This window comes from Brienomyrus brachyistius, chromosome 14, assembly GCF_023856365.1.
Source record: "Brienomyrus brachyistius isolate T26 chromosome 14, BBRACH_0.4, whole genome shotgun sequence".
NCBI lineage: Eukaryota > Metazoa > Chordata > Actinopteri > Osteoglossiformes > Mormyridae > Brienomyrus > Brienomyrus brachyistius.
Genome location: NC_064546.1, coordinates 3502072 through 3518444, shown reverse-complemented (window position 1 = coordinate 3518444; position 16373 = coordinate 3502072). Strand labels below are relative to the sequence as shown.

The following is a 16373-nucleotide window of genomic DNA, read 5'->3' as shown; positions in this document are numbered from 1 at the left end:
CAAGGTAACACTAAGTTTGGTTTGATCGTTTCCTCCCTGTGTTTGACAACCATATAATAGATGCATTTCTGTTTAATTCCTTGTACGGCTCCAATCTGAGTTCACATAATTCTTTTACCGTTGCCAATTACTGATTTACTATCAATGCTGATTGTCCCCCCCCCCCAAAATGCACACAGGCATCATGTGTGAAATGCTGTCATCTGTCCTCACAACAAAAATAGGAAATACTGTTCGATTTCTCATTCTTCTTCTGCTTGCTACTTCAGCACCTTAGCCTCTTCAGCCATTAAACACATCCTAAGCCTGCATAATATTTTACATTTCTAATTGAAAAAATAATATTTCTAATGTGTTGGAAATGGGAACAAAAATCATTTCAGAAGGTAATTATTTATTTAAAAACCAATCTGGAAGGACATCTCCACAGTATTTGATGAGCTGCCCAAAAATTTTATATTTTACAGTCCATTAATTGCAGTGTAAGTTAATATATGCAAAAATGTCCTTCAACATGATGGAGTGACACCAATATAGGCTTGTGGCACAATAAACCAACAATAAATGATCAAACTCATGGACAGACATCGGTCCTTCATACAAGCGTGACAAAACAACCACCCATTATCCATAAATTTAGCATGTATCCTTATGAGATGTGTCCAACCGCATGAAAAGTATAGATGACTAAATCATCGCATGTTTCAGCACAAATAAATTCCAGGGTTATTCATCCATTTTCTTTTTTATACAAGGAAGTAGAAAACAACAGCACTTTGTTGTCCTGACCTCCACAGAGGAGCGAAAATATGGTACAAAAATACCTCTGGATCATTCTGTTCATAGAGGGCAGATCTAAAGTAGCACTGAAGATATTTTCCCAAGATTTCCATATAAATACAAGTCAACCCATCTTATGGGTTTGCAGCTTTGCAGCGACGAGTTCCGTGACTACGATGTTTGAAAGCCTGTTTATCAATTTATTTATTATCTTAAGAAACATAATCATGTGTTTTACAATTTATACGTGAACATTTTAACATGTACTTAACAGATAGAAATGGCTGAGCATGGTAAGACAGTAGATTACAATGAAAGGACAGTAAATGAGATCCGTATTCTTACAAACTTGTTAAATAAACTATTAAGCACACATAATGGAAAGTAAGCATCTGAGATGTTTTTATTTGTAATTATACTCTATAATCATAAAGGGAAAAATTGAAAAATCACATATATATATGTCTATATTGGGCTTATATAGGACATACATATGAATGGATTTAGAGGATAATTATAGCCACAAAGAATTCATTCTGGGAAACTTAATTGGAATCAAAGCACGAGGGCTTAATTTTCCGTTTTTTGGAGATGACAGTTAATGTCAAATTCCACATATATGAATTTAACTGTAAGCAGTAAAGACTTGAATTGTATATTGATATCAGTAAAAGCTTTATGACTATGTCAAATGGGTTGGGGGAGGGGCTTCTTGTTGACCCTTTGACATCAGCTCAGAATTACACTGAATAAGCACCATATGGTAAGAAGCAAGAGAGAATGCTTTCACAATCAATTCGCTGGTGGTAGCTATGTGCGATTAAACGAGGAGGAAGGAGTCTGCTCTCATCCAGTGTCAGCACACTAAAAGCTTTAAAAAAATAAATATACAAAAATAATTCAAATAAGAATCAATCTGCGAGACACGGCGTACGGATTTGTCCTTTTTTTCCATCCGTTTCGAACTTGAGACAAGCGTTTACGAGGGACCTTTAAATGCTGACATAACGCAGTAATAAACAAAGCTATCAAACATGGAGCTGTGATGGTTTACGGCATGGGAGTCAAATGCCTAATTGTAACATGAGCTTTTGTTATATTTTTGATATTATAAAACAGCAAACACACATGCAATAAGTCACACCTTACCCGAAAAAAGCTTTATTGAACACAGATGTAAAATTTTTTTCTTTTCTTGTCATAAGATGTAGGGATATCACTTTAAATTTGGGTGAGAAAATCTACTCAATAATAAGCGATAAATGAGGCCTTGTATTGAACGTTTATTGTTACATCTTGTGCTTTTTGTATGAATACTCACAAATGTTACCTAATAGAACTCTCGTTTAAATAATTTATTCACCAAATTTATTTGCATATTGTTTTCTGATCTTTCCAATATTATCGTGACGCGAGGGTCTCAAGAAACAAGGGGATATGTTTCCAAGAGAAACGAAAAGAGTTAATTAACTTTTGTTATATGAAGTTAAAACGTCAGACCATCAACAGAACAAAAAAAAGAGGAAAAAAAACAAGTCTTTGAATGTCATCATAACCAATGATATGAGGGGTGATCTTACAATACGTCTTCAAAAACCAGCTGGTTAAGGTAATGAATGGTCTCAGGTAGTTCCAAAGTCATACAGTTTGTGTAAAAGCAGAGTCACACTCTCGCTTGAGTAATAAAATAATTTTGTCAGAATCCACACAGCTGGATAGAAATGGCAGAGGCGGGGGAGGGCACAGGGTGCCCCGATTTCACCGTGGTGTAGTAAGGTCCCGAAGGCGAGGAGTTCCTCGCATCGTGGTCCTAAGATGTGACAAAGCTGCCCCTTCTTAGCACTCTGAGGGCCCTCAAGTTGTGGGTGGGGTTTCTCTCGAAAAGTAGGGCCATCGCTTTTACAAGGGACTGTTTGTTTGTTTGTTTGTTTGTGTTCTTCCAGTTTTTTTTTCCCATTATTGAGCTCCAGGTATCCAGACTCCAGCCCATTGATCTACATTCATAGTTCACCGGATTGAGTCCTGCTTGGGTGTCGCTGGCTGTTTCAAACTCACAGGCCATGGCTGTCGTATGGAAATTGCCTACGATTGAACCAAGGAAGTTTGCTCGCGTTTTCCATTGTCTGAAGCTGGGCTGTCGGCATACGTTCCTTATCCGTGCACTTATCACAGCATCGACCGTCCATCGCAGTCCCATTCTTCGCCTAAACGCAGTGGCAGCAGGGCGAGGGATTTCGTAGAAAACAGCCCACGGTTAGCACTGCAACCTTCAGTGGATGAGGCTTACTAGATCTTCCAGGGTCGCGTTTTTACTTTAAATCTGAAGGCACTTGGTTTCATGGCAGACAACGGCTCCTTTTCCTTGGATGGGCCAGTCGCGACAGACGGATGTTAGAGAGAACAACCACCTTCCCGCAACCCCCAAGCAACCTTCTTACAAACGGACTAGGGCGCGTGGGCCGCCACGTCATTAGATGATGGCCGGAAAGTCGTATGGGGGCGTTGGAGCATAGCCTTTTCATCGTGTAAACGAAACATTACCATTTTAGGCCTGCAGGGGGAGTAAACGCTGCTGGCTGAAAGCAAACGGAGGCAGAAGGAAACTATGAGAAAGTTTAAGAAGAGATTTGGAAATTACTAGAAAGGAAAACCTCACAGCCGAAGGCGTAAGAACATAGCTAGGTGGTTTGCGATGATACTTCCAGTGATCACAAGAGGACTGGGCAAATTAATACTCCTAAAGCATTCAATAGTTATAGATCAGGTTTTTTTTAAGACCCTGATTATAATACCTTAGGCCATCAGAGCAGAAAAAGCCTCACTTTAAAAAAAAAAAAAATACACAACTAATTTCATATGATAACACCCAGCCATGTCCTTGTGCTTTACAGACTTCTCCTCTTCTTCTTCACAAGCAGACCTCTGCCATTTTGATGGAATCCACTGCTCTGGGAGCGATCCCAGCTCCAGAAAAAAAAGAGTCAACGATGGACTTCCAGATGTCAGCCTCGGGAACGCACTATGCATATATTTCATTTAAAAAATCATAGAATCTTCATTATTATTGTGTTGTTTTCTCGATGGTTTTCTCCCTTTCGCTTGTGTTTTCGCTGCTCCTTGTACCCTCGATGTGCTGCGTGCCTCCTCAGAAATCCCGCTGGATGAATCTTTGGTAATTATAAATTGAAGGTCCTAGTATGGAGACTCCTTCTTGGTGCCAGTGCCGGTTGATCCTTCTGTAGCCTCTGCCAGAGGAAGGTCACCTCCGAAGGCTGAACAGGGCCAGGAGAAGGGTGACGTATAGCTGCCGTATATGGGTGGCCGTAGGAGGGGCCATATTCCGCAGATCTGGTGTGGGGCAGATGAATATTTAATGATTAGAACATAAAATAAAACGTTTCTTTTGTTTTATTTTTTGTGCTTCTAATGCGATAACCACTTTTGTATCACATAAATAACGTTATGGTGATCCAGTCCCTACCCCAGAAAGGTGAACATGCATGCTGAATCACAACGAATACCTGTAAAGTTTACCTAAAAAAATCTCACTTACTATTCGGTGGAGGGTCACCGCACACCCCTTCTTCAATGGTGACGTCATCTATGGCAATATCGCCCTCGATGCCTGGACCTCGGATGCCTTCCAGAACCATCTGTGGGGACGCAGAGTTCAGTAGATGTGTCTTCATATTACATAACATGGGGTGAAAATCAAAGCCCACCAGGCGTGTATGTTAGGAGTTAGATAAAAAACTAATTTCCCTCAGATCTTCTGGCCATTACCAAAGAGCCCACACAGGCAACTCCTCCTACACGCCTAACAGAGTCATTTAAAGTAATCGTTGTAGGACCCCTTAGCTGCCCTACATGCCTAGATACCTACATACAGCAGCAACAACGACAGGAGAGGGCTAAAAAAAGAACTATTAAATAAAATACCGCAGAATAAAAAAAGCATAAACCAGCACAGTGAGCTACCTAAAAACAACTAAATTTCAGATTGTAAAAATTGTTGATGGGGGAGGGATCAGTCCAGAGGCAAAAAATGGGTCAAATCACATTTCATTTTTCAATATGGGAACATACCGTAAAACATTAGGTTTGAAATAACGGCATACATTTTTTTAAAAGGTTAGTTGAGGTTCCTTTTTATTGGGGGTCCCTGGGCACGTCCCTGTATTAAAACACCCCTGCATCTCCCAATCACAGCTTTCCATCTTGTCCATTGTAAGCAGCATGCAACACACTCCTGAATAATGAGTCCAGTGAGATTTATGAACCACATGGAGTACATCCTAATTAATGGCTCGCCAGTGTTGTATATATTAAGATGCAGGTGCGTGTAATCTAAATTCAAGATGTTGGACATCCCACCTTTGCTGCTGAATTAGCTGTGGGCCCCCAGCTTGAGACCTCCAGTAATTACCAACCTTGGCATTTAGCTTTTAAAGGCTGAGGTGCATGCTGGGAATGAAAAAGCATCAGCAATCAAGCCACCCGTGGTCCCATGTGACCAATCACACAATATTGCAGGGGACCAGTGCACTACAGCAATTTTCCCTGTGCTCCCTTACTGAGATGGTGACCATAAACTCATTTGCCAAGGGAAGCCAAGATTGCTGGTTCTCTTGTCTTTCTAGAACTTTACACCACTTTCATAAATAAACTGAAATACTTTCCAAAAAAAAACTGAAAAAGACTGACACTTTTAAATGTACACAGAGTGTCTTTGTGAATGGGTCCCAGATGATGGAGCTAATTAAACTTCAATTTCAGTATGGTATTCAATTTTTATGTAGCTGTGCAATGAGAAATTCCCCAGACTAACACAAATGTCTATCGCAACACTCAGCAGGACGAATAAAAGAAATCAATATCTCTCCATAAGACTTTGCCCCTGGGAATCTTCACATTTGCATTCATTTAGTTAACTGATTCTCACTTGTCCACCTTGACACTTTCAAGATTTGGGAGTTCATAGATCCGCTAGCCAATAAAACCAACTACAGCGGCTGAATGAGCTTATCTAACAGAACTCCAAGGCACAGAGAAGTTGGAGAAGAGGTTAGGACTAAGGGTGAGGATATATAGCCCTGGAGGAACCAGCTTCTGTAAATATCCTGCAGAATAAACAGCAAAGTCCAACAGGTAACGAGGGGAGCAAGATGCCAGTAGCTCGGGAAGAGGCTGCTTACCTGGAAGGAGGAGATGGGGTGGATGTTCACTTTTGCCTGCCTCCACCGGTCCCCTTGGTTACCACTTAGAGTCCAAATGGGGCTGTCGGACGCTGCCTGGCCCTTCTGCCGCAAGTAGACATTCAAGGTCCCTACATAGGAAAGGAGACATGCCTTAGTGGGCTGTGATGGCCAGGAGACCTGCTTGTCAGACTGAAGTTCTTGGAGAGAAATATTCTGGTCATAGAGTCGATAGAAGGTGTAAGGTGGTTAGTGCAGCCATCCAACTGCAGCTAGATAAAAATAATTGAAGATGTTAAAATATTTCTGAGGCAGCCTGATGGCTCAAGGAAAACGCATCTAAGATATATATGTATATGTATGTATGTGTGTGAGTGTCTGTGTGTGTACGGTAAGTAATGGCAGTAATAATATGTAGTTCTCGGTTTTCTTTGAGCTTTTCCAAGGAAAGAAAAATATACTATTTAGACAGTGAAAGCAGCTCAGTTACAAGATGCATTAGGGATTTAAATAGGGAACACCTACTGTGAGGGATTTAGATTTAAATTAGATATAGAATACATAAAATATAATCCCTTTCAAGACAAGAAATCTTTCTTCAAAGTAAGTCCAGTGATTTATTTGAGTAAAATCACAAAACTTGATGGCGTAAGGAGCCTGGAGGGGATCTAAGACTCAGACTGAGATTATTCGCCTGCGATGCACAGAATTCGATCTCATGCTCTCACATGTGAAAAACGATAAAGTGGAGTCAACAGGACTTGGATTACAGCTCAGCAAACATCGAGTCTTGCAACCCTAGCGCTGCGGTGAGCCGATAACTCGTGAGCGCCGTAAGAAAAATCCAATTATCATACCACCCGTAGGTGCCGAGTAGTAAGGTGGGAAGGGACCCTGACGAGACAAACTCAAAACCCAACCAGAGTGTTATTGATCCCCGGATTCAGGGTCCCCTGTTCAGCCACGGCTGCTTTCAGGATGGCCTCTTTTTCAGCTGGAAGCCAGGTGTTTCCTCACAGCTAGTGTGTGGATGGCAAGTGCCATATACACCCTGAGGTGTGACGACAGGCTTTCGGCAAGCAGCACGAGCCAATGGAAACATGTGTTTCGACCCCATCCACAGGCCTTCCATTCTAGTGTCACATGACCAAAAATTACAGCACGAGTAAATAAAAAAAAAATCATCATTCAATTATGGACACCTGCCATTAATGTCCTACCTCAGAAGTCTTTCAGATGTTGTGCTCAAATACCACACTGCTGCCATGGATTAATATTAACATCCTCATCCTAAACATTGGGCGGTTTGAGTTGAATTAGGCCCTTAAAACAGCTGAGAAATCAGCAGGTTTCAGTTTGCAGACACAGCCCCTCCGCTGGGTTACAGTCATCTCAGGAAGTGTACCCCTCCCTGTCAGCGGACACCCCATGCCAGTTACTCAGAGTGTCGGCTCGCTCAGGACACAATCGCGCCTACAGTATTTCGCATGTTTGTCTCCGCTGTGGTTGGAGAAGCACCAGCAAAGTGAGCGTTCCCAAACCAAATGCTAACAACTGTGTCATGCTGGAGTAGGTCTCCTGGGATGGCATCAGGCTGTGCAGGTGGTTGGTCATGTGACCGCAGAATGTACCATTATCAAGTGGGGGGTGCTTGCTCTCTGCAGATGATCTGTAATGTTTCTACTTTAGCTGCCAAGATTTTTGACAGTAATGCAAAAGCAAAACAAATGTTGCAGGCCATAAAATCCAGCGAATTTATGGCCGCGGCAGAGTAATGAATTTTCCGGTCCTCAGCAGGAGTGTAATCAATGTGACACAAGTCCTGTTGTTTTGTGCTTTATGCCTGTAAACATATACAATTGCCGCGAATGTAAGTCTATCTTGGCTAATTAAGAGGCTGTTCAATACAGGAAGCGTCACCCTCAGTTTCTTGTTGACAGTCAACAATGAGTTATCAGAATGGAAATTCGGCAGACGTATGGTGGAGCCAAAGGGCCTCATGCTGACCACTGACACCCCCCCCCCCCCCCCCCCCAAACTGAACACGCACGGCAGCAGGGGAGCAGAGCCGAACGACGAGTCTGTCCCCAGTTAGGTCAACGCTCTTTATTCAGCCAACATCAGACAGATATGTGAGGCAGAAAATTACTGTCGCACCCTTTGTCACGTTGGCGATGGCGAGGTCAGGTGCTGCTCAAGTACTACTGTCTGTCAGGTGCAGATACCGTACAGCCAGGAGCAGCTCAGCAGGGCCAAGCAGGTCCCAGGGCTTTATAGAAGCGCTCAAATTGTTTTCCCAGAGTAGGCAATTTATTGCGGATGACTTCCAACCTTGCAAAATGAAAAAATGTTTGCAACACTGGCTTTAGGACCACTGTGCAGTAAGTCACGCTAAAAGAAAAATTCCTGTACTGCCAACAAACACACACTATTCTTCTGTTTTCATATCATTTCCAACAAACAAAATAGTGTGATCTGCTTCATACTGATGGTCAGCCATGGAAACAAGGCAACATTAAAACAATGATAGTTTCTTGTAAATGTATTAATATTTAATGAATGACTGATGCACTGCATGTTTTGCTTGGGAGCTTCCTCTCAAGCCCAGGATTAGAATTTGAATCTTGGCTACATGTCCTGAAGTGAAGTGAGATATTCTGGCTTCATGCACACTATTAAGACACACTGTTCAGGTTTAACCTGTGCGTGTGTATCTGCATGTGCGTGTGTGTGTCTCTGTGTCTGTGTGTGTGTCCTACAGGAGATTGCCAATGCTTTCAGTCCCTCAGCTGGGCTGCTGTGACATCATAACAGATGGATAAAACTACCTGTAAAACTACCTGTAAAACTACCTACTCTGACGAAAGCACTGAATCCACAAAATACCTTCTTAAACTACTCATAATTCAGTTGGTAAAATGTGCATTTTTTTTCCCTTAAAATAAAACACAACCAGTTTAATTGCACAAAATGTGGAACAAATAATTACTCAAACTGCAGGCATAGTAACTGAAAACATAACTAATGAACTGTTAATGAACCTGCTGCCTTCCCTTCTGGGAGCCTCCTCAGTCTCCCTGTTGGGCCAACAAATGGCTGTGAGGTTCTGTTCCTTCAGGAATTATAGCTGCCTGTGTGAACCAAGGGCTTGTCTCAGTGGGTAAGGCCCAGGAACACCATCCTGCCTGCCTCCACTAGAATACACAGCTGATGTAAATACTTCCCACACAAAAAATGGCCTTTACCTGCCTCTCAGAACCATGAAGGGTCTTAAGCTCAAATCAGGATCAATGCTATAGATCCAAGCCACTCCATGCAAGTTAGGAAGACTGTAAGTGCACAAAAAATTGTGATAGATTTGGAGAACACAGTCATAAGTCTATAGTCAAGTAGACAAATTAGTCAGATCTGATGTACCGCACTTAAATCTTAATCCGGGAATGGCTTTCAGCAGCTGTTGGACCTAGGTGATGTATAACAAACTGAGTACCGTAACGAAAACCACAATATATTTATAATCTTTGATGGCACAGAATACTTCATAGGTCCAGCTGTTGGTACCTGAATTTGGCAAATTCTCTCTCCCTTTTACAGAAGTAAGCTTACCTAAGAAGTAAGTTGGTGTCACAGTTTGCAAAACTTATGCAGCCAACAGAGATGATTATATACTATAGACCATAACCCAGAATGCCTCAAGAACTTGGCCATGTTTTGTAGTATAGAGTATGCTACATGTATATCTACTGTGTCCAGCGGCTCCAGCCCTAGTTATCCAGCTCCGTGGTAAAATTACGACTGACCGCAAACTAGGGGTGTGACGGTATGCAAAATTCACGGTTTTGAAGTCACAGTTCGGTATGTTTTCGTACATGGGGGGAGGGGGGGGGGTTTACAATGCATGACTGTCTTTCCTAAATGAAAAGTCTCTGTTAATACTGCAACCTACTACAGTAATAACAAACTAAAATGTACTTTAAAATAAATCAAAATGAATATTCTCTCAAATAAACAAAAATAAAGTAAATATCCATTAAGGTGCACATTTAGAAAATGAACAGTACCTGATCTGTACTGTATTCACATTAGCAGCTTCATCTTCGAACTGTGTGACACAAATATTATCTCCAAAAAATACAAAGCATGTAAAATAAATATCCATTATGGTGCAGCATTAAAAAAACACCTGTACTGTACTTTTATTCATATTAACAACGTCCAGCTTCACATTCGGAAGTAGGCGCGCATGCATAGTCATGCTTCCCGAATGTTATTTGGGGGAAGCGTACAAACACACAGGTTCTGCCTTTGCTGCATTCTTTGGTATATATGCACGCTGAACCGAAAGACCTGTACTGAAAATTTTTGTACGAGTACCTGTACTGTTACACTCCTACTGCAAATATATTTTTACTAGCAACACGACCAGTATGGCGAGAGTGTCAAATACAGGTTAGACAAGCAAGCAGAATGAGGAAGCAGGGCGTACGTTCCCAGGGAGTACGTCCACAAATAAGTTTTTGGTTATTGATTTTATGTTTCTTACTGTTGTATGAATCAACTTTTTATTTGTAACAGTTCAAACAATACAGCAAAAACCGCTAATCTATGGACCCAGGGTGGGTTTTCCTCCAAAGATCTTAGAAAGCAGAGAAACATCAATGTGGCTGTTTGAAACAAGACAGAATTTCTAGAGTTTAGTGATTAATTGTCATTGTTGACACACCACAGCACACAGTGCACAACAAAGAAATGTGTTCTCTGTATTTAACCCATATATGAGAATGTGACATAGCAGGCCAGCTAATTCAGCAGCCGGGGAGCAGTGCTTGGGGGGCGGTACCTTGCTCAGGGAACCTCAGTGGTGCCTTGCTGGTCGGGGATTGAAACCTGCAACCTTTCAATTACAAGTGGGCGTCCCTAACCATCAAGCCACCACTGCCCACAACAGAACAGTGCTGTTTGAACATGTCCAGCAGTTACTCATTTTATCATTAGTGTAAAGTATTCTTTAAGAAAATTCACTAAAACACATACAACTGCCGCACACATAAGAAAAAGCTTTCAAGAACTAAACAGGAAGTATCCAGGACATCACGAAGTCAAGCTAAAAAAGTCTGAAAAGTCTGAAAGTGAATTTTGTATATTTCTTTTTTTTCTGTGATACAATTTCTGGTAATGCTGTACACAAATACTTAGTAATAACTCAGTTACTAATGAAGTAAAAATCATGAAGAAATATATACATTATACCTGAGATATATATATTACCTGAGATAAAAGATGCGTCACGATTCATTAATGATGAACAGAAATGAGATCAGTATTTCTCTTGTTTTATTCATTACCTGTTCCTTCAGTAATTCCTTCAGTAGTTCACAAAGGTTTACAGAATTAACAGATATAGTAAAAAATATAGTAATTGCTTGGGATAAAAGTTGCATCACAATTCATTAATGATGAATAAATATGAGATCAGTATGTAATTAAGACTTAGTTTGTAGTTAATTTATACATACATAATAGCATAATACCTATTAATATTATTTGTGTGCTGTCAAGCACAGTGCTACCCATATTTTTGCTGTATTCTGTGAACCTCTATGAATTGTTCTAACTTGTGATTTCATTCATTCTTTAAGGGTGGATCTATAATCAACAAAGAACATTGCGCTCGTTTGGCACAATGCTGCATTCCGTACTTTGAAATATGAGGAGACTTAATAGCTGCGATGGTACAGAGGAGCATCATTATTTGAAATGTACTGCAGGAGCCTCATAAAAAAATAAACACTCACCATTATAAATATAAAAATGTCTTTTGATGAACTGACGGAATAATGACTGTTTAACCCCATTCCCAAAATCAGAACAAAAATTATTTAAAGTAGATGAAGTCTTAAGGAATATTTCAAACATTGCAAATATTTGTCTCCGCCAATGTGGCAGAACCCACCATCATATACATGTCATAAAAATATATTAAAGTATTCATTTTTCCTAATATGCATACACAGACCATTAACTACAACACTGTAATTAAGTGTCATAAAGTTAATGACAATAATAAATAAATACACTGCTTTTCATATAACACCATTAAAGCTTTTATAATAGTAAATATTTAAGAGGCTTTTAGCTTGACTCATTCATTAATTTTGCAGAATAATACAGTTATTGAATAGGGAATAAATTGATGTTATTTTTATGGTATGTTTTAAATTTTAGCATTAAGACAGTGGAGTCAGAAATCACTGACCACAAATGTGATAAGTAAAATATTCTGCAGGGGCTGTATTCATTGCCTATGTTTATATGAGAACAGGAATCTGAGTATTATGGGGCTTAGATTTGTCACCTGTTTAAGGGGAAAACAAATTATTTGAGAAAGCCACTTTCTGTCAGTATTGAGGTAGTGTCTGCCAAGACCATTCTGCTAATTCCCTTCATAGTGTGAATTGCAAAAATAATCACAGTCATGTTTCGGAAACGACCTGGCTTATTTTATACATTCATGTCACAATCGATTGGAATGTTCCATTTGTTCAAGGAAAATATGTGCACACAGTGTTATGCAGGACACAGCTGATCCTAAGCATGGAATTATAAGGGGGGGGGGGGGGGGGGGGGCGTCACTTGCAGGAGGCTGAAAATGTTTCTGTAGGTGTGACAGTAAGGTTCATGCAATTAGGCAAAGCAAATTATATCCATCCTGTCCAGCTGACAGCTGCTTATCCACTGCAGGGTCAAAAGACCGCTGGAACGTATCCAAAGCAGCACAGGGCACAAGGCAGGGAAACACCACAGATGGAATGCCAGTGCCTGACAGGGCACACAGTGATATATTATACACACACACACACACACACACAGGTTTTTAATGATATCATTGTGGGGACTCTCCATTCACTCCACTGGAGAATGCGCTAATCCCAGCATGACGACCTTAACCCCTACCCAACCCTAACCTTAACCGTAAGTAACCAAACAAAATATGGCATTTTTACTTTTTTCATTGCATCCACAGATCTTGAGGCCTGAGAAATGGTCCCCACAACGTCAAAATAACAAGTGTTTATCACATTGTGGGGGATATTTGGTCTCTACAATGTAATATAAACCTACTGTAATCCACACACACGCACACAGAGTGAGGAGCAGCCTCCTGCCCTCAGCCCTGTAGCTGATAGTAATACCCACTATGATGCACAATTGCAGTTGCTGTAAGAAATATACATCAAGAACAATATCTTTTTTAAAAACGGTTATCCATGGTGCATGTGTATTCACAGGAGTAAAATGTGATCATTATAACATAGGCTTACCTATATGCTTCCCATACATGTGGTAATAGAAGCTGAAGCAGTAGGCAGAGTTGGTGGCCCCATATGGGCTTTTAGGGGCTACGTTGAAGGTGGGGCTCAGTAGACGTGCCTTTTCCCCTTCCAAGCGAGGTCGAGACGTCTCAATGTACATGTAGAAACCTATGAGGTGGAACAAAAAAAGCAGAAATATATTATTCAGTACTAACAAACTCTGCCAGATGCATAGAAAGCAATAGAAAATCATCAGTCTGGTAGAAAACAACAGATTATCTCAATGCTGATCCTACAGATTGAGTGGTGATCAAACCCACATCCTCAGGGACGATGACAACCTTCTGGCAGACAACAGAATTAACAAGAGAAATTAGTTAAATGCTTGCCTTGACTCCAAAAGCAGAGGACCCTGTTTTCAGTGAAGCTGTGCCTGTACAGGGTGGTACACTATGTAATATCCTTGTTAAACTTCAATGTCAGGGAGTCGTTCATCTGTATCCTCAGAGAGGAGGAACCCACTCAGTACCTAACGAGGACCATATCGTTCTTAAGACAGAGTCTCTGTACCGTTTGTGTCGAGCTGCCCTTACAATTCCCAGCTCATTTTCCAACATTTTCCCCAAAGGCCATGTTTTCGGTCGAGACGCATTTCAGTCGCTACGCATTCTAGACTTCCCACGCAATGCATTATGGGCTCAATGCACCAGTCCCTGAAAAATGACCCTCCATACTTTTTTGAGCTCAGTGTGACCACTATAATAATCTCTTCTGATTTTAGGTCAACCCAATTGAATACTCCTGTTTTCACATTTAGTGATGTTTTAGATAGAGTTGAACATAGGGCAATATGAGAAACCATGTTAGTTTGTCATGTATAAATAAGATTTTTTTTCATGTTGGAGTGTGTATTGATGCAGGGTGTGTGCCAAGCAATGTGGGGAGCTCGAGCTCATCATTTTCTCAAACATTTCTCAAGGACCTCAAAAGAATACATCTCAGAAATCAAATTATTATCATTAGCAAACACTTTCATCTAAAGCAGTTGACACAGAGATCAATGTAAGACTTTAGCTAATGATGCAGCTTGATTTGAAGATGTAATCTAGGCAAAGTACCCTTTCCAAAAGCAGATCCCCCCTGGGAATTGAGCCAGACACCTATGGGCTGCAGAACGACCTCGGGCAGCATGCAGCCAACAGTCCCGCAAGCTACGTCCTCAGCACAGCCCACCAGAAGGCTGTCATGTGATAACCTGACATTGGTCTGACAAGCTGAAAACTCCACCCATGAAAGCCCTCCTACATAATGACAATCTTCTGTGAAATCTAGTAAAAGATAATTACAAAGTCACATTAGACATTATCAGTAACAAAAGCCTGGACAATGCGATTGAATTTCTAAAGTCATGGGTCTTTAGAGCTATGCATTATTTACTGCCCAAATGATAGCCAATGCCCACAAAACTGACAAGAAAGCTTCAGCTGATGATCCCACTAGTTACATTAGATAATTTTGAGGGATTTGTCTTCAAATTTTAATGAATGGAGGCTACATCAAACTGCTATACTGTAGGTCTTTGCAGATTAATGTCTGACATGCGTATCCTCCTTCGAGTGGACATCAACAGCCCAATGGCATCAGGCACTTATATTTCATTACACCTGCCCTTTGCTAATTGAAGGTTGAGGCGTTCCCACGGAGACATGGAAGTCTGTGAATGTGAAACATTTCTCACTGCGCCACGGAGACGAGGCAGGCAGGGCAATGACAAGTGAAATGTAGCAGAAGGAGCGTAACACGGTTACAGAATGAACAATGGTAACCATTCTGGAATAATAATGAAGGGTTTAATAGCAAACAAGAGAACTACACGACTAGGCGGATGAAAGAAAAATCACTCCCACTGAGCACAGAAGGGAATTAACAGAATCATACTGGCAGTTCAGTCACAAACATGTTAGCAGCAAAAATGCATGTTTTTAAGTCTTAAGTAAGGGCAGTTATAGGGCTAATGGCTGCCTTTACCTGCCTTCAAATAGCCCCTGCTTGACTGACTAAACATCCCCAGAAGATAAAATGTCATATACATATACACTCCAAACACAATCCAATGGTCACCACACGTAGTCAATTTTTGAATTTTAAATTTACTGCCTTCTTTCTCATAGAGTGCTTCTTGCAGCGGAGAGGTGGACATGATAGTAAATGGTGACATCCCTGAAGAATCCTGCCTGCTTGCTATGAAACACAAATATGCACATTATCGTAATAACCCAGCAAGGTTGGATAGCACCTGGAAACCCAGGTTTATCAAAGCTGAAAGTCAGGGCAGGAAAATGTGTTTGCACATCACATCCTTAAACCTTCAAAGAAGTTTTAGAGTGCTCACACAACGCGAGGGTTTTCTTTGCAACTCCAGAGCAAGGTGATTGACTAGCAGAGTGCCAGTGTTGAGCGTCCCAGCTCAGGCAAGGCAGAAAAAGCCGATCCACCAAATCTGTGTATGAAATTGTATCGTACGACAAAATTCCTCTGTGGCAACAGATAGCATCGGCCCCGATGGGGAGCTGATTTGTATTCGTGGTTTCACTTGCCCGGCTCCTTGCTGCCGGGAGAACGACAAATTGGAGGAAGATAATAAGGCAACATCTGTTCTATCGGGCAAGGGGGGGTGGGTCTGGGGGAGGGTACAAACGGTAATGTCAACGGTATGAAGTATGTAGGCAAGTTATTAACCCTGTTAAGGCTGCATGCTGGTGAATAACTTGACCTCAAGGCTTCTCGTCAACACATTGCCTTCAAATATAGCCTATTCACTTGGCAGCTACCCGCTTAATTATGAGAAAGCTGCCGTCCGCCCTCTTGGTGACCTGCTCACCCTGCTTGGATCCGCTTCGATCGCTGCTCGGCCCAGTGTTGGGAGTATACTTCGTGTCCCGGGTGGCTGCACTATGCCTGGTCCAGTCGAAATCGTCGCCCTTCTCCTGGGTGAACATACAGATGGGCTCCTCCTCGAAACTGCAGTGGAACTCTCCTGTTTTGGAGAAATAGAGACCTGCTTACATGCATCCCAGTAGACAGA

General features: G+C 41.3%; 1 protein-coding gene across 4 annotated transcripts in view; it reads right to left on the bottom strand.

Annotated features, from left to right (window-relative positions):
* Positions 1–377: 377 nt before the first annotated feature.
* The window catches only part of mdga2a (MAM domain containing glycosylphosphatidylinositol anchor 2a), a 194790-nt gene continuing 178794 nt past the window's right edge, over positions 378–16373 (bottom strand). For all 4 annotated transcript variants that reach the window (XM_048974881.1, XM_048974883.1, XM_048974880.1 and 1 more), the window contains exons 13-17: positions 16170–16325; positions 13298–13456; positions 5976–6106; positions 4334–4433; positions 378–4128 (exon numbers count right to left, since the gene is read on the bottom strand). In XM_048974881.1, the coding sequence (XP_048830838.1) occupies positions 4040–4128; positions 4334–4433; positions 5976–6106; positions 13298–13456; positions 16170–16325 (635 nt within the window). In that variant the 3' untranslated portion in view covers positions 378–4039. The remainder of the gene's footprint in view (positions 4129–4333; positions 4434–5975; positions 6107–13297; positions 13457–16169; positions 16326–16373) is intronic.